Source organism: Anopheles cruzii, chromosome 2 (genome assembly GCF_943734635.1).
Source record: "Anopheles cruzii chromosome 2, idAnoCruzAS_RS32_06, whole genome shotgun sequence".
Classification (NCBI taxonomy): domain Eukaryota; kingdom Metazoa; phylum Arthropoda; class Insecta; order Diptera; family Culicidae; genus Anopheles; species Anopheles cruzii.
Window position 1 is genome coordinate 60,843,209 of NC_069144.1, and position 19,166 is coordinate 60,862,374.

General features: G+C 48.8%; 1 protein-coding gene across 1 annotated transcript; it reads left to right on the forward strand.

Annotated features, from left to right (window-relative positions):
- Nucleotides 1–1,364: 1,364 nt before the first annotated feature.
- On the forward strand, nt 1,365–13,466 carry LOC128267179 (uncharacterized). Its single transcript, XM_053003968.1, has 5 exons — nt 1,365–1,470; nt 10,808–10,989; nt 11,075–11,147; nt 12,013–13,224; nt 13,293–13,466. Exons 1-5 carry the CDS (start codon nt 1,389–1,391, stop codon nt 13,457–13,459), a joined length of 1,716 nt encoding a protein of 571 aa, XP_052859928.1. The 5' UTR covers nt 1,365–1,388; the 3' UTR covers nt 13,460–13,466.
- The last annotated feature ends 5,700 nt before the right edge of the window (nt 13,467–19,166 follow it).

Here is a 19,166-nt window from a genome sequence, read left to right on the forward strand (position 1 = left end):
AGTTGCGGTTGAGATCTTTTCATGGACGCGGACTTTGAATTTGTTTGGAGCTTAAGTAGTTGAAAGATTTTTTTCTGTATTATGTCCTATTGGTGTTTGTGGCAGTTGAGCCATCACTCGAGCTTTGTTTTGCCGGATGCCTCTAATTTCATCACCCAAAAACCACCGCGCAGTTCAACTTTTTCGTTATTCCTAATCTCACGCTAGTTGTATAATTGGCTTAATCAGCGTGGTTGGCACCAAATAGAACGGAACATGCAATTCTCTCATCATCGTTTTCTGTTACTCCTCTCGTAACGCGATTCCTGCCAACGATTCCGCTGGAGGGCTGGCGGATTGAATTGTTTTTCGTGTTTACACTCCCGGGCGGTGGACGGGTGGTGGTGCCGTTCGGTTTGCATTTAATTCTGGAATTGTAAAAGGTTGGTCAATGGGCGGGTGACTTAATTAAAAGGCTATCGAAGCGCGGTTCGATGTGACAACCAGGACGGAAACCGAGCGACCGCTTCCTGGTGACCTTTATCGGTGGGTTTTCGGTAACAGGGTGAGAAAATATTTACATTCAATTCTGTTCAGTACTTGGTGGTCAACACTGGAACCGTTTTGCATGTCGTGTGTCAAATTTGCATTTTGAAAATGATGTTTTTTTCACACCGTCGAATGAACCGTTCACTCAAAGAAACGAATCAAATTAATTCCAATTGTATGCCGCCGCCGTCTTGCGTATGGCCGAGCCAAGTACAACATTTACATATTTCTGACGTTTTTTTCCCTCCTTTTCCAGCATCTCGTCCGATGGTTCGGCGGTAACCGGTAGCTCCGACTCGGTCACATCGTTTACATCCGGGCCTGCCAGCCTGAAGCCAGCCTGAAGTGCAGTTTTGTGCAGCCGAACGAACGCGCAAAGTGCAGTGCAGTGAAGTGCAATGTAAAGTAGAGAGAGCTGCATAGAGCGAACGACGTGGCCGGCGTCCTGCGTGGCCCCGTGCGCCGTGTCATGCGGCGGTAATGAAGTGCGGCGGCAGTGATGACGAAACGAGCAGTTAACATGCAGCAAGTGCACCGAAGCGCAAGAAGGCGGTTCCAATCGTGTCGTCGGTCGGTCTGAAATTGTTGGAAATTCAATTCGCCTGGCTCGGGACTCGGGTGGTGACAAGTGCACGCTCGCGTAAAAAAAAGAAAATATTCAAAGAAAACCCCGTAACGCAAAACCGGAAAGCGGCCGGATAAGCCGCTTCACACCTTCGCGGAACGCCTCACGAGGGGTGTCAAAAATTGGAAACTCTTTCCAAACGGGAGACGGTGTCAGAAACAAATCGTGTCAAATCGGATCGATAAGACGTGGACGAGGCCGATCGGGATTTGTGTGCGGAATTTGTGAGTTTAAAATGCAACCAAGAAAATTCATAATGTCCCAGCTGGTCGCGGCCACGGTCGCTCTCCTGCTAGCCGTTCGGTCAACGGTTTGTGGTAAGTAGTGCAGAGGTGAAAAAATTAACAATTGACAGCTGACAGCATTTTCTAAGTTCGATTTTCCGTTGCTGTCAGTTTTGCCCTTTGGTGTTTCCAGTAGGCCGTTTTGGTTTTTCTGCTGTTTTCTTGTGTTTCATTTTTAAGGAAAAGTTTTCCAAAATTTCAAATTTTCCTTCGCATATGTAGCGTGTTTGGCACGACTTTCTCAAAAGGTTCGAGATGATCATGCGGTTTGTGCGGAGGAGCAAAACACTTCTGTTTGATCAGCTAATCAGAACTCATCTGAAAGGGGGCACCGGTATCGAGTTGGGCTTAATGTGGCGTCTAGTGCTCGGCCAAATGTCAAAAGCTTCGTAACGAAGCACCGGTGAACGAATCTGCCGTGGGTCACGTGCATACGCGCTTGCTATTTCGACCTTTCTCAACGTCGCCGTCGTGTGGTCTTTGCATGTCAGGTACACGGAAGCGAACCACTATCCGCTGCTCTTGTATTCCCTTGGATGCTGTTGCAATTTTATTGCATTATTCGGTGCAACGGATGTTAGCTACGTGGCATCCGTTCGGGTTCGAGGGGCAGCAACTTCAAATAGCAGCATTTCGTTGGAAATCAATGGATTGGAAGTCACATTTGAACTTTCGCGTTGCACTGAATCTTGCTCCTGACGGGATCTTCTGAGGGCCTGTCTGTGTGTGGATTAAGCTCCAGTGATCAAAGTGCATAGAGAGCGGAAGATATTTTTACATCATCAGCACGGGCCAAGCGAAGCGCCCTGATGAAGGACAATTATGAAAACAGCTCAGCCCACGTGCCTGTGCCTGTAGACCCATTGCTAATGAGTCCCTTCGCTTCGCCGGCGCCGTCGTCGCCCTTCTCGGCCACAAGTCTCGCATTCGTCTGTGTGCTGCTCTCGCCGAAGTGAAACGCTTCCCCTAATGAGACCGTCGGCAAGAGCAACGGAAGGAAATGAGCATTTAACTTGTACGTCCCTGTCCTCACCGAAAATTGTGACTGAATACCAGGACGCAAAAGGATAAGCGCAAACGTGGCCTATTATTCCGACGGACTTGCGAAGGAACACCAAGTGACATTAGAAACGGCCATCCACGGGCTTATGCGTTCGATTACGACGAGGACACTGGGGTGCACTGGGCTGGACACGGCACGGCTCTGCTGGCACCGCGAAATGAGACGTCTCGCTAATGAGAAGTGAAGTGCAAAAAGGCGGTGTCCTATCGGATGCCATTCGCAGGCGTCGGAATTGTCACATACCCTTCAGCGTTCAGGCACAAGGACCGCAAAGATTATTTGCAGTTGGGGGGTTTATATTGTGGGCGCGCAATTGTGATGAGCTCTGATGATGATGAAGTTATGTTGGGGAAGTTGGAAAAATAAATAGCTTTATCAGCACGGTCGGATCAACTTTCGGTGGCAACGAAGGTTAAGGGGACTACCCACTGCAATTGTTCTTTTGATCGGGCCAAGTTCTGGTTGAACAATGTTAAAACATTCCATGGTAAAGAAAAATTCACGGCACATTGCTGGTGCATTGACTTGGAAGTAATGGCAAGATGGAGAGCCGTAAGACAGAGACAGAGTTTTCCACAAATTACAGCCACCCACTTGCGTTTACTTTCTTTCCAAGCTCTTCAAAGAATGTTAATCTTCCCGGATGCCTGCTCCGTGCCGAGTCCACAGAATAATGTTGCGGATGCTGTTGATTTGTTTGAAGTTGGAAGCGGCGTCGCGGGCGATCCGCGGCATAAGCGTGCCGATAAATCGATCGGTACGCTAAGCGGAGCTCCGTTGGGCATCAGCATCCGCGGAGCAAACCGGTCACCGGTTGCTCTTTGTCTATTGCTTTTAAAGCAGCCGGACCATGGACCGGCACGGTATAATCGCACCTTCCCGGACCGCAGCTCGGTAATCTGGTGGGAAAAGTTTCAATTTCTAAAACTCACCGGAAGCCCCGCGAGGCGATAAAGCGGGCGATAAAATGGGCCAACTTTTTTCCGGAAAATCTCCGGATCCATTTTAGAACATGTTTCCAACACTCGGTAACCCCGCCGGGGGTTTCCCGGGCTAGTTTTGATTAACGGCACTTTTATTGCTTCGGGCTGCATCGCCCAGCCCGGGTTTATGTAAAGAGCGCCGGTGCTTCACAAACTATTGTTTGTGGCGTACGCGAAGCGGTTTTGTTATAGCCATTGCTGAAAACTTTTCGTATAAATATTACACACAATTGTGCTTAAGCGTGCGCGCGGTTTCAATCCGCAATCGTCCTTTCGCGAAAACACTTAACAACAACAATTAAGGGTGAATTTTAATATAAATCGTTCCACTTGTGGTGCCTTAATCGCAATGGAAGCGATCCCCGGTTTACTTTTAATTGAATAGTTTGCATTGCAACCGTTTCTTTCGTTACTTTCTACTTTAAAATGCATCAAACATGAAATTGACACAGACAGATGGGGGCCGTGGCCAAACAAATTCCTGGCCATAATGCGGCACCCCATTCCTGAAGCCACAATAAATTGATAGATTACGGGAACATGCATAGAAATGCAATTTTCTTGCAAACGAGCCCCCTTATCCCGGGCAGACACTGGTTGCATCGTCTCAAGGATGGCAGCATCAAATCATGTTATGCACTCGTAACTCGTCGTACCGAAAGTATGAATACAGGATGAGCCCGACCCGGCACCGGGCACCGAGGAAAATCGATTGTTTTGCTTCACCAAACATCCCATTTCCTCCCCGAGCGGAGGCCCCCCCCGGGGTCATATGGAGTTGGTTTGGCAGGAACTGCAGTGTGTCTATTCCGCTTCCGAGAGCGTCACTGCATGTGAGGCAGCAGCATTGAGGAACTATCTTCAAAGTTCACAAGGCGACGGGCTAGTTGTAACCAGTTGTTATCACTAGTGACACCACGCCCGTAATGTAATTTTCTTTGCCAGAGTCCAATTTCTTGAACCAGCCGGGACACCGGCTGCACAATCCTTGCACCGATTGCCGGAGCAAACGAGATTTTTCCAACCCCCCAAACGACAGCTTGGGACTGAGCAGATATGACAACCGACCTGGACCACAAGGTTCCTGCGCGGCTTGGGAGACTCGGGAGACACTCGGAGCGGGTCCTTACGGTATCAGCACGCGTCACGTGGCCGGGCTCAGCTCTTCACTAGTGGTCACCCGTCGAGACAATCCGGCATCCGTTGTTAGCATAACAGGCCCCACAATCCTACGAGGGATGGAATCTCGGCACCATTTTTTTCGCGAGGCTTTGCAGAGTTTTGTGGAATTGTCGGTTTGGTGTCGAATCGAATTCCGAAAGGTGAAGCGAAATAATCTTTCGATTCACGTGTGTGTGTGTGTGGGAAAATTCACCCAACCCAAAATGTGGATGCTCTTTCCTCGTCTGAGATACTGGTCGGCCCTGAGGGTCGGTAGTTGCGGTTTCGAGAATCGCTCGCAGACTCGACACAGGAAGGCGGAAATCGAATATCGATCGCTCTGTTCGTACCGTTCCGATTTTGTGCTTCATCGGTGCGTGTCAGGCGAGATCGGTGTGATGCGGATCGAGGAGTCGTGGGGCTGGCTAAAAATCACGGCACGGCACAGACACGGATTGTAGGCTTCCAGCGGCAGGTGACATAAAACGCGTGTAAGTTGTTGGACCGCTGTGTCTGGAAGGAGTGGACCGATGTGTTCTAACGTACCCACCGCAGGATCGATTAACCTTCAAGCGTTAGAAACTAGCCGAACGTGACCGTTCAATTGGAGTCGGCAACCCCATGTTCGAGTCCGAGTGGTTCTACCTTCCCGCCGATTTGGATCGACTTGGAATTCCCAGGAACTCGCTACGCCTGTTGGAAGTAATTTTCTTCTCTCGCCACGGGGCACGCGAATCTTGTGATCGACAAGAGCAGCGATTGAACCGACCGTGCTTTTGAGCAAATTGTTTCCGGGAAATCGACAGAATCGAAAAGGTGGCCTCCACAGGTTGATTAAAGTATTCGCTTTTATTCAGTTTTAGGGGATGTACACAAACGGATTCATATTTTCAAAATTGTCTACGATTGTGTGTCTTTAGCATCTTTATCTTTCTTATCCTTTCGGTTTAGTTTCAGGGTCCAAAAAAAAGGTTTATCTTATTCTTTAATTAAAATTATGAACTTTAGCCATCCGTAACAAAACAGCGAAACGAACCAACCGAAGACCCGTTAAATTGGCAAACAAGTCAGTATTTCATGTGCTCCGTGTCAGGTTTTTGGGCGGAATGAGTGGGCTTATTTTGCCGTCTTGCTACCAATCTGGCCACACCGTCTAGCGTGCGGCCAAACTTCACACGCGCCCCGTAGCAGTCTAACTTTCGTGTTTCGCGTTTGGTTTATTATTTTAATGAGTCTCATTCCGTCCACTTCGGGCAACGGGCCATCTCGCGAAATTTTGGAAAGTTGTGTTGGATTATTCTTCCGGTTTTTTTTGCTTCCGTTTCCACAATCCAATGATAAAGTTCGCCGAAACCACCCGGAGGAAAGTGTAACGCGCGAGACGAGAGCGGGATTGGAGCAAAGCTGGCCAGAAGCCGATTCGCTTTATTCTTCTTTTGGCAAGCAAAACTTTTCGACAGTTCATCTGCACGGCACGGCCCCCTGGCGGAGACCGGAGTACGGATAAGAATGTTTTCTTCACAACCGATCGGAGCTGGCGATATCAGACGCTGGTCTGGCAAGGCAAGACACTGTGAATTTTGGAACAATGGCCAGATTTTTTCTACTTGGAATTTTACCAGTTCCACGCTATCGGAAGTAGACGATCATCGTTGGAGTTGGGAGAGAAAGAGTCATTCGATCACGGCCCGAAGAGTTTTGCTCGCAAGAAAATTGATATCGTTAAAAAATTATGACCCCAAAGAGGGAGAATTATGCAACAAAACCGAAAATAATTTGTTGCCCTAACACTCCAAGAGGGGGAAATATGGGTCGCCCTTGGTAGGAGAAAACGAAACCCGTTTTCATAAATATACAAACTTTCAAGTGCACTTCACCCGACCCAGCTATGCGAGGTCAGCATCTTTGATCCTCTTGCTGTGGGGGACAGAAAATATGAAAAACGCAAGGGTCCGAAATTGTTCGGTTCCCAAGATCGTCATAAAAGTTTAATTGCATATTATGACACAGCAGCGCTGCTTATGCTCTTATGTAGTGCATGAGTTGCGAAGCCAATCAAGCGATCATGCTTTACGTATACTTTTGAGTCGTTTCCATATTTTATTGACGACCTGTTCCATAAGGATCGTTTCCTTAGTTGTTTAAAGTCGTTTTAATTTTCTTGAAAGGTCGTTTAAGGCATGTTCAGTGATGGTTCAAACGCAATGGTACAATAATAGCATCAAAGTAGGTGACGGTGTTTATCTTCCAGGCTGACTGTAGGGTGCGCCATCATAACAGGACCTAATTAAATGTTTGAAAACTCCGCCGTTTTTTAGTCAATTTTGACAAATGAACAAGATTTATCTAGGATATAGAATCCCGTTTATTGATAGTTCACTCCAAATACAATATTGGTCAAATGACCGCCTCATTCTGTTCTTCTCAAAATGAGTATTCGCCTCATTTTGTTTCGCTCGATTTTGAAGTATATTATTTCTCCTACGAGAAACGCGATACTTATACACCAGCCTACCACCGCCATTACCCAGACCCAGACCAGATCATCGAAGCCGAAAACTACCTCTTGGAACTGGCTCTGCGCTTGAAGTTTGATTTCTTCTTCGCCCCGCATCTCGGCAAGGCGCCTAATCATATACGACCACGTGCCGCAGTCGTTGAAGTAGCTGAAACTTCGCTGCAACAATTCGAGAAACGGCGAGTTTCGGTTAAGCTGGATCGTGATATGATGACGTAGCATTGGCTCTTCGATGATGTACTGGCCTGCGTCAACTCCGTTTAGTCCGATTGTGCTAAAGAGTCGAACGGAACTTTCGTCAAAGATACTACAGTACAGTTCGTACACCCGATCGCCAAGACGGCGCTCTTCGTTCACGGTTTCACGCCTGGTGAGGAAGTTGTTGGCCAGAACGTTGAACGCTGACTTGTAATCTATGTTGGGCACGGTCAAAATGCGATATTCCGATGCTGCCACTTCGGCGACAGTTTGGGGCTGCTGGTAGAACTTCGATAAGGACATCAGCGAAATCATCTTGGTCGTGTAGGCCTCCGACAGGAAAAACACAACCACGGCGAGCGTCAGCATGACGGCACGGAAGGAAAATGGCTGAAGATACTCAGTGCCTCCGCCACCGAAGAAAGTAAGCGAGATCAGATCATAACGATAGATCTCCGGAAAGAAGCGCTGCACTAACTTGCAAAACACAAATATCCCAACGAGCACGATCCAAATACCGAGTGAGAATGGTTTCAACAAATGTCCCACAAAGTCACGATCTTTGCGTATTGGACACATCAGATAATACCCCGTCGTTTCTCGAAAGTAAATGAAGTTTAGGAAGCTTTTTCGCCATTCCTCGAAGTTCATCCAGCCATCCTGCATAGACCGATGCTTGATGTTATCCGTGAAGAATGTGGTGCCGTTCAAGCGCTTTTTGATGACGAGGTCAATGAAAACCTTAAGAATCCCTTGGGGAGTTCCCGACTCCGTTATTAAGTAGGGAAAATGGGTGGATCCCTGCATGCGGAACGTGTATCCATTGAGGTCGAGGAATTTGTTGGGAAAGAAGCGACTCACGGGACGATCATCCGAGCGGAAGAAGTACTCCTGGTGTGTGAACTGATTCGCTGTGTATACCACGAATTTATCACTCGTCAAACTTCCAGTAGCTATCGAAATGGCGACGTAGTTTAGGATTCCATAGTTTTTGAGAAACCGCAACATATCATCTTTTCGTTCAAAATCAAATTCGCTCAATAGAATGATGAATTTGGCCGGTTTCTTGTAGCACGGATGTTAACTTTTGCATTGATAGGTTCATATTTTGCTTTATATTTTGTCGATCTATAACTAAGACGGCGTAGACAAAAGTTTTAGAATCTGCCTGATTTCTCAAAATCGACTGAAAAATGGCGGAGCTGTTTGCTATTTAAATAGGTCCTGTCATGATGGCGCACCCTGTACTTAATGCTTCAACAGTCGATTCAATTGTGACCGGTCCTTGAGAGAGCGAGTGAGAGAACAGATGATAGATTATCACCGCGGACGAGTTTACCGAAGTTTCTTAACTTTGTAGCCTCCCCTGAGGTGGCCCCACTGAGAGTATCCCACGGCCCGGGGAACTCTAGCAACCTCTTAGACTGGTGCGCGAAAATGGAAACCTTCGTCAAGAGAAAATAGAAAGCGAAAGAACACAGAAGGAACTGCATTTGCCGGTACGTTGAAGACCGATCCGTTAGCTCCCCGTTTTCGTTTGTTTGTTGGGATGCAACTTCTGATCTCTGTCGGCGAGTTCAATAGTTGGTGCAGATTTTAAAACACTTTTCAAGTGGTTTGCTAGTGGACTGGCGCAGTTGGATTGAAAGGTTCCGAAGGTTGGCGATTTGGAACTTGTGCAATAAAAACTCTTAGACACCGAAGCTCCCTGCTACCTTTCTAATTTATAATCCACTCTGCGTCGGAAGGGGCTTCGACCCCGGTGCACATCCATGTTTACACAAAAACGCGCACGAATCCTATTTTATGCATGTGCCAACGCCCGGGACGCCCGGAAACTTTCCAATCTATCAGTTCCGGTGATCGAGAAAAACACACACAGCTGCCATTGTGGCCGAGTGTGTGTCTCGAAGGACGGACATAAGAAATGGGTGAGATTGAGGCGGCGAGAGTTCTGTTTAAACTTTAGCCACGTCTGGGGCGGCTTGGTCTAGCTTCTCCGGCGGCCGTATCTTATTCTGGTGCTAAATTTACTCTCATCCATTTCGGGGACCCAGACCCCACCCACCGAGGGACCAAACGATCGACCGAAACGGGGAAGTTTTTATCGCCCCATGTGCAAACAGTGTCCTATTATTCTTGGCCGCCCGGGCTAAGGAGGGTTGGGTTTCTTCATCCTCCGGCCAGCCACCTCGGGAATAGGGCGTGAAGGTTTGGTCTCGAGCACAAGCAGAAATGTGTGTTTATGATATTAAAAGAAGAATGAAGACATTGCCGGGTTGCCGTCGCTGGTCCGCTCGTGTGTGACGTCCATTTGCGTAGGGAGCTTTTTGCCGAGCCGAGCTACACAGTTGTACCGGAACAGCGGGAAATGCTTGTCGTTCTTGTTTCCGGGTCGTTTTCTTGACACACACACGCGCGCATAGGGAAATCGTGCGCTTCAAGACACTCATTCTCCATCATGGGACAAAAAGAAGCATCCCACGGAGAACTGCCCGTTCTCGTTCTCCAGCGTCGTCATCGTGTTGTTATGGTTGTGAGTTAGTTCATAAGTCCGGGGGAGGGTGAACCGCCTCAAGTGCAAGTTGGAGACACTTTTACGCTCTGTCGCTTTTCCGATGCACCGTCGTCCGCTTTTTTATTCGACGCCCGGAGTAAAACTTGTAAGCAAACGGAGATGGTTCGTTTCCTTTGCGCTTGAATCCGTTCCTTCGAACCGGTGTGATAGTTGAAAGCTTTGCCACCAGGAACAACCGTAGCCATAACAGAAACGAACGAACGATGCGATCCATGGGAAATGGGGGCCACCGACAGCGGTTATGAGTTTTAGGGATGGGCGTTTACGCTCCCTTTCTCGTGTCTGGTCGCAGGTTTTTCATCCCCCGAGGGGGTTTCATCTGCAAACGGGGTCCATACATCTTCGGGAAATTGTTGTTTGAACCGACCGAGTTTTTGTGTGCACCGAAAGTGAACCGGAAACCCACAACTGCGCTGCGCGGTCGGTGCATTTTCTTTTGTAATGCCAAATTTCCTCACTTTGGGTGTGTTGGTTTTCTTTGTTGTTATCATATTTCGTTCCGTTTGTGGTTGACATACTTCCGGCCCTTTTTGCACGGGTAGCAATAAGGATCGTCGAAAGACACTCGGAATAAATGGGCAGTTTATGGCCCTTTTCCCACTTTTAATGTGATCCTTCTGTTCTGTCTATTTCAATGGAGTATTTTTTTTGTTCAAACTTGTTTTATTGCAATACGGGCACATCTACCGAGTGTGCTGGAAATGGAATGCAAATGGCACCGTAAATTAGGGCGTAGTTGCAGCCAGCGAATGGCCAGCGCTAGTAATAAAATATGAATAACAATAAACCCCTGCGCGAGCTCTCGGCTCGGTGCCGGCACTAAAGCAGTGTTTTGCATTAATTCTGAGCCTTTATTTCGGTGCCAACAGTGCCAACGCACTCGATGGAGATGGAGCGCTTCCGGAACAGCATCGATTTGGACGCGGAGCAGACCGAGGCCCGGTACGATCAGGAGATGCTGTCCGACATAATGAAGGATAACGATCGTGGCGAGCTGCAGAAGGCGGAATCGTGCCTGGTGGACGACTACAAGTACGACCACGGCCAGAAGGTGAGCTAGCACTGCGGACCGGCGGAGTGGAGAGCACCGGGAGTGAGCTTTATGCATATGCCTTCGCTTTTCCCGCTTGTTCCAGATTCAAAGGCTCGATCCGTGCGAGATCTGCCTCTGCATCGATGGTGAGATATTCTGCTGGTGGAAACAGTGCGGTGAGTACTGCATAATGCTCCTAGAAAGTAAGTGAAAAGCTTTTAATGACCGACAGCGGCAGCATCATTAAAAGTCATATCATTAAAACATGAAAATGGTTCATTCGCGAAACGTGCACATATCCCAGACAGTAAAAACGGAGCACTGAGGCACAGCCGGGACCGTAAAGACCCCGTTTCTAGAGATAGCAGCATGGTCTGGTATCAGTGCAATTGACAATCGCGTATCTGTTCGGATAAATTAGTGCTACCACTGCAGCCGGCCAAAATCTGAAAATAAAACCACTGGCCGGGGCGCCGCCATTGGGGTTTGGCTGTGTCTAATCAGTTGAACATTATTCATCCGGAAGTCGGCCAGCCCCTAGCTGGTTGCTCGGGTGCTGACCCTGGCCATATAGCTGGGATAGGTGCCGTCTTTCCGAGCCGAGCTCTCTATCTCTGGGGGGCTCCGTAATTTATCGATCTGAAAAATTTCCCTTCCTAAATACGTAATGCAATTTACGGACGTTCCGGGTACGGATATCCGAAGCCTATCGAAAAAGCCCGGGCCAGAGTGTCACTTGGGGTAATGCAATCTATCGACCTTCGTTAGGCCTTCGTAGGTGCCATCCGGGGATGCTGGCATGCTTTTTGGCACAGAGCCCACCCCGGAACAACGTCACATGGGCGGCTTTGTAAATTGATTGTCCATCGGGTTGAAAAATGGCTTGCTGAGCGCGTTCGCTGGTTGCTACGTTGCACGTCGCAGGTTGCTAAGGGTGTTGCGAGTAGTAATAGGACTTTTCAGGCATTCTTTAACCGGTTGGCGGCGTGTTGGAGTTCATGTTTCAGATTTATAAATCAAATTTATCTCGGCTCTGTTTAGATTCTCAAACGAAAGCCGGCCTGAATGACGGCGACCAGGACGTGCCGGCCGATGGTCAGCCCGTTGAGTCGTCGACAACGGCACCGTTCGTGTACAGGTCGAAAGGTTTCTCCAACACTTCACCGTCGCCGGCCGGCGAAGGAACCATGGACGGTACGACACGGGAAATTGTAACGGACACTCTAAGTAACGGCGTTACGACGGCCATCGGCAGTACCGTGGCCATATCGACTCCGGTACCCAACAGTGAGGATGGTGCCCTTCCACTGGACACGTCAACCCGTCATGGTGAAGTGGTCGATGGAATTCCGAAAAGTATGCTCAGCTTCCCCCAAACGCCTCCCATCATGATGTACCGTCCCGGCCCCATCGGTTCATCGAAGGAGGGAAAGGTCACCGAAGCGGGACGAAAGCTTAAGCCAGGTGGCCGTAAACCGAAAGGCAGAAAGCTGAAGGATCAAAGAAAAACGCAGAAGCTGTTCGACGTGAACCGCAAACCGACGGTAGCCATTGCTAGCGATGCTCTGGCTCGGGGTTTGGGCAGCGGAACTGTGCGAACTTCTTCGGACAGTTTCCGGGAGCGATCGGAATCAAGCTCTAAGGAGAACGATCCATCGGTAGTCAAACAGCCGGAGGGTCCGATGGGTGCTTCCGAACTGCCGGAAGAATTCGGCGGTTACGGGTACGGGATGATACGCGAAACGGAACCACCTCACGGACACCCGGAAGTTGGCCACGGTCACGATCGAGATGTCCCGCAGCACTACATCATAACGTCTTCGGGGCACGTGGAAATGTTCGACGACAGTGGCACGATCGGTGGACCGGAAGTTGGTACCGAGCTCCAGGAACCGGTTGCCGGTCACGACCGCGATGTGCTCAGTTTCGATGGTCGCGTTTCGTCCGTGGTGCCGAAGGATGCCAGTGATGAGGACGAGGAAGATAGTGGGGCAGAGGATGGGGTGGTCGCCCCGGCCATCATGCTGACGACCAACGTCACCCAGGGTGGGGGTGGTTCCAGGAGCCCCTCATCGACCGCCGCTCCGTCTTCCGTGATCGACATCATCAACTCGACGACGCTCGAGACGGACTACGGTGAGGGAACGAACCATTCGGAGCTAATCTACCCGGAAGTTTCCGGGGTCTACGTTCGAACGGTGGACTTTGGTAGCACCACGAGATCGCCAACGGTCGAACATTGCGTAGTGATGGGTAAGTTAGGGGAACTAGCGGACAAAAATGTCGCAATGTCGGAGTAACGAATTGGGCTTCGATCGCAGGTGTGACGTATCCGGTCGGAGCGGTACTCAAGCAGGAAACGGGCAACTGCTTGCAGTGTGTGTGCGTGGCCGGACCCGAAAATGATCCCTCGCCGAGGGTGACTTGTACGCCGCTCAACTGTCCACCGTTGATACTGCCAGACATACTGGACGGAGCAGGTTTCTAGACGCCGCGTAGCAACAGAATGAGGTAGGTACGGAAAAATCGTTACTTTACGAGAAACAATAGTCTTTTTTCCGTTCCGTGACCTTATTATTTCATGTTTTTAGTTGTTTCAGTTCGTCAGAAACGTTATGGTTTGAAGTTAAGAGTACTAGATCGTTGAATCTTCCAATAACGAGTGGCGTCATAGCCGTCTATGTTAATATTGATCCACTCTACTTTGACGAATTTGACAATCCACCTTAAAGCAAATCGGTTCGATAAACTGCAATTAATTGAACCGATTGCATTTCTGTTGCCGTTTATCCTCCTAGTGGCGGGGCTGGGGCAGCGAATTCGTTGTCGAATGAACACCGTCAGCTAACGAACGAAATAAAATTTCGAGGATTGTGACTTTTGGAATGTTGGAATATTGGGAAAACTTTTCTCGCGTGTAATCTGCAGTAATTGGAGACCGTTATCCGCTATCATCCGGTGCGAGCGGTACGAAAATTCGTCGAACCGCACGCCTCAAAGCACCCATCGCCATCGGGCGGGCGGATTTTTTTTACGACGGATTTCCAACACAAGTGCTTGTTTCATGTGCGTTTCGCTTCCGAGAGGAGGTGAGGCTTGTCAAATGATCAAAATGTAAATTTTCACTGCCACTGTGCGGAACGTTTCGGACGAAATTGATCGCAATTTAGCACACACACAGCCACACACATCCACAGGAACCGAGGCAGACGAATGGCAATTACGAAGTGTGCCCAGCATGTGACATCCGGCCGCGAAATGCCACGAGGCGTCATCGCGCAGGCCTCCTGTTGCCGCAACGCGATGATCACTCAAGGACGAAGCTTTCGTTTACTTTCTGCGACCCTCCACGATGATGGTGGTGTCGTCTTCGTCGGCTCGCCCCCCGGGGGCGGCGGCTTGGTTTTGACAACTAAATCAATAAAATTTCAATTTTCTCTCGCCCGCCCGCACGCACGCACGGAAAGTGGCACTTGTGGTAGGGTGCTGACCAGAAACAGATGTCACTGTCAGACCCGAGCCGAGGGTTCTGGAGAGGGTTTCTTTTCGTGGGATTTCGGGGGCCCGTGACGCATTATTATCTGCCACCTGCCGCGAATGGCCAAAGGGACACCGCCAAGTCAAGTAGTCTTTCCTTGAAGCACAATCGATTACCCCGGGTCGATTCTTTCGCCGATTTTGGTTTAGAAAAATTGCCGTCCATGAGAATCACCGTGGCTCGCCGCAGTCACGGCTGTTACCGATTGATCGCCGTATGTAAACTCGGGGAGTTTATTTGCATTAGTTTTATGTGCATTATGCGCGCGTGACTGATTTCAATAAAGCGTACCATTTGCATAAACATAATTGCGTGGTGCGATTATGATGCAGCTCCATAGTGGCCGCTCCGGCGTATCTAAACTTCGCATAAATCGCCCATTCCACCCTGCTATAATAGAAATTGCTGTTTTAACGCCAACAGAACTCGTTGAACCGGCCGACCGGCGGCTGGCGTATGCATAATTCGTGTCCGTCGCGATCCGTTTTCATTGGCGGTGACGAGAATTAACACAGAAAAATGTAATTCCACTCGAGCGGAAGAGACGCAGCCCGGATTGCTGGAATTGGTCGCAAAGTTTCATCGCTTCCACCACTCTCGGGTGTCCCGGCACTTGGGAAGCAACAATTGAATGATGGAATTATCCTCAAACGCGCCCGGAACGCGCCCGGCAAATGGACGCTGTTCCGGTGCTGTCCGGGAATGGCAATTGGATAATTGATGCAGAAACCCATTTAGCTGGCGCCTGTCGTCCGTCTAATTGCATTGTCCATTTCATCTCGCGGTAGGTGCCCATGGACCATGGACCCGCGCTAACGGAATGGGCCCCGGTTCGGAGGCCGAACCGGAGAGCGACACTCAAGATACGAGATTTATTGTGGAGCGAGAACTTCGGTAAACATTTTGGGAAAATAATTTAAAGTGCCGATCGTGCTGTCGGTTGACCACCGAAAATACCATCCTTGGTAACCATTTTCCCGACGCGACCCGGATCCGTGCGTAATTACAGACCTGACGGGACAAATTATAAACCCGTGGTACGACAACGACACTTAATTCGATGAACGCGATTAACAGCACGATCCCCGCGGTAGCCGGCGGTTTAGCTGGCGCATGTTCCACGGGACGACGGTTTGACGGGTCCGTCGATCGGGTCGGGATCATCGACCGACCATCGAGATGCAATTCTTTCGCTTGCTCCAGAGCGGGGTGTGGTCCCAGCATATTTGTGTATGGTAATTTCATTAAATCACGCCAGGATAATCCGGATCTACGAACCGGGTTTCTGGACGCGAGGACTTTGCGGTGCAGTTGACACGGCCAAAGGTGTGGTTCGTGGGACGCAAAGTTTCGTGTCAATTAAAATGTCGGCGTCAGATAATGGGTGGCGTGTTTTTTTTGTGGTGGCCATAGAAATCCGAACATGAGAATGCCCTCACCCAAGGGGAACTGCATCTGTCAGGTATCCTGTTTGTGTCTCTCAATTAATCTCTCAATTACCATGTAAAACCACCGACCGACGATCGAAGATCCGGCTCCGAATTGTGGTCCGAATCCGTGCAGTGCCCAAAAAGGGTCCTCGCAGGGGCCGGGTGATTGATAATTAATGTCCTTCCTGATTTGGGGGATGTAACAGTACACGAGTAATGTGCACGGTTCCAGAGCTTATTGTTTAAAATAATTAAGCCGTCCGAATCGCGTTGATTAAAACTCGATACCACACCGGGTGCCGGGTCCGGTTGAAAATGGAAATTCATCCATGTCTCCGGACACGGGACGAACGATTTGGAGGCCCCGTTTTGTGCAATTTACGGTCCATTTTGGCACCCGCAACCTGTACAGCGGACGCCAGGGCTTAAAGAGTTTTTGAGAGCTATTAATTATCCATTTGAACCTCCGCTGAACCCGGACGTCGGCCTGCCACTCGCCCCACCGGAAGTTCCGGGTGGGAGGTTTATAAAATCGTTCAACAACCTTGATTGATAATTGTTGGCTTTTTGAACCCTGCCCTGGAACGGGAGCGACCTCCACTTTGCGGTCATTCCCTGACCGACACTATCCGTTACTATGGACCACGGCGACTGGGATGTGCAAATTAAATTATTCTCTAACAATAAATAAGTTCATTAGCAAAACCGCACGGACTGCTGGGCCACGGCCAGAGCCCGGGATGGAAGGGATTTGCGAAATGGCCGGGCTAACCGGAGTGTTAACTATATTTTGATTACAATGAGGAAACTATTGTTGCAGTGTTTCGCGTAACTCGAAATGATTTAATTTAGAGAACGGGTTTGAAAACAAAGACAAACGAAAGGAATAAAAGGGGAGCATATATTTATCGGAACTACGGATTCGGTACACTTTATTCGCATTCGAATATTCGTTATTTCGCCAGTGGATATTGGAAAGAGTCGTGAATGCGCTTTCCACATTTGTCATGCGGAGCTGAAATAAGAGCTGCATTGTTGAGTGGATGCGATTTTCAATGGCGGGAGGTAGGAAAACGAATTTAAATTTCATTTTCATAAAAAAACTGGAGACCCGAATCACAACAACGGAATTAATGTGCGTAATTGCTTCAACAGACGCCCGGCAGTGAGTTCTTCCTTGGCGATGCACAGGAAATAAATAAAAATGAATAATTACTACCATCGAGCCATCGAACAATCATTTATACAGTTCTCAATTCCAAGCGTTTTAAGTCTAATTTATGTGAAATGCAGAGATTGAAGCTCAGAGTTCGGAGTCTGTCACATGCTTTACGGTTTCGATATGTTGAGCCGCCTGTTGAATTGCGCCTCGAAATCGAACGGCATGAACGAACCAGCATAAACTTGCGGATGCTTTCTGGCCACGATGCCTAACTGGCGTCGTTTTACGGGCCCATCCGAAACGGGGGCGCCTATACGCACACGTGTGTGTTTGCGCGAGATTTGCGGTCCATCGGAACGGATCCCCAGCAGCTGCGGATCGCAATCTCCCCATCGCATTACATCAATTTCTGTCAAAACCAATAGCCGGAGCCGACCGAACGACGCCGGCCGACCTGCATTCCGACAGCCGCAAAGAGTCCCTGGAATTTCGGGGCTTTTCTCTCTCCCACGATAATCTTCCGCATCAGCCGGCAGGTTGGATTGGAAATTGCGACGGATTGGCATCCGGAGAAAAACGCGAACCGCGGTCTCCTTATTCCCCTGGGGGCCGCTGCCGCCGTCTTCGACGTTGCCGGCGAAGATACTGTGTAAATTGGAAAACCAAATTGTTTCGGAACATTCTGCTCAGCCTGTTTTCGAGGCACCTGGAGGGCCAGAAAATACCCGCGCTACTTTCTGCGCTTCTTCCCGTGGATTTTCACCAGTTCTTGTCGCTCGAAAGGAATGCACAGAGGAACGGTTTTACCAGACGAATTTTGGTGCTCGTTTTTCATGGATCCTCCCCAAATGAGAAGGGTTTCTTGGGTTTCGAGCAGAGAGCATGATAAATCCAAATGGCCCAATGCCTTACGGCGCCAGTAGGGTAATGGTCGGATAACGTCGAATATCGCGCCAGCGGATTCGATGCTTCGAGGAGTATGTGGGTACTGATAAGATGGGCTGCGTCATTAGTGGAAATATCAGCACAATGAGTATCAGTTTCATCGGAATCGGGGTACTGGCGTATATTTTGCCCGAATTTGGCACACGCTTCGCGATTTGATCTTTAAGACGCTTCGAGGAATATTGTCCCAGGGCGTTACGGGAAATGGCATTATGTAAATTTTCATCCGTATCGTTACGGATAAAAATTTCCATAATGAACACGGGTAAATGCGGTTCACTGTGATCGGTTTTACTCTAAACTTTTTCGTCGTTTGATAGCCGATAATAATTACCAACAAGAAATTAAGATAAGCAATGGCTGAAACCATTGCTCCCGTCCACAGCATCCTAAGTTTATCTCGTTAATTTAAATCGGCTCCTTTTTGGCTTCGGTTTCAGTCCCGCCCGATCGGAGACGGTGATGTTGTTAAAAGTTTTACGCTAACCGTACTTTCGAGCCCTTTGCACAATAATAACGAGGTGCATTTTGGCCTGTCGTTCGAGCGCATCGTTGATTGGACCTACAGGATAAGTTACACACCAAAAAAGAAAGGAGCGCAAGTTTGATCGCGATACTGTTGCTAAGGCAACTTACTGGGGTGTCCTTAGTAACCGCAGTTACTACCATTACCACTCGACTGAGCGGGTTTCCGATGATCAACTTTGCACATCGGTTTACGTCAATTAAGTAGAAAAGTAAATAAACAGTAAATAAACTGTCGCTAGTCGAATTTTCATCTTCATTTGTTTTTCTGCTTCTCTTATTTCATTTTTATGATTTACTATTTCGGTTTCGTTGATGATTTACTATTTCGGCACAGATCCTTGACGCTGTCCTATGAGGCCGGGAGCGCACCTATACAGAAGCGCGCCGCCAGGAAGGCAGCACACTCTCGAAACGAGCAAACCAAACCACTCACCAAAACTACTAGAAAATGTAAACAGGGGTAAATGATAAATAGTGGATCAACATATTTAGCGTAAAATGGCGAGATGGAACGAGTGAAACAATAAGCAGTAGCCGGACTAGAAATCGATACAAGAAGATCGATTCAAATTCGAACAACAACAGCAAAAGA

Excerpts from the sequence above, each read along its gene's own strand:
- LOC128267179 (XM_053003968.1), top strand. The coding sequence starts at position 1,389 with ATGCAACCAAGAAAATTCATAATGTCCCAGCTGGTCGCGGCCACGGTC. Across the intron at positions 11,148-12,012 it reads CTGCTGGTGGAAACAGTGCG|ATTCTCAAACGAAAGCCGGC; the intron begins GTGAGTACTGCA and ends GGCTCTGTTTAG. Across the intron at positions 13,225-13,292 it reads CGAACATTGCGTAGTGATGG|GTGTGACGTATCCGGTCGGA; the intron begins GTAAGTTAGGGG and ends CTTCGATCGCAG.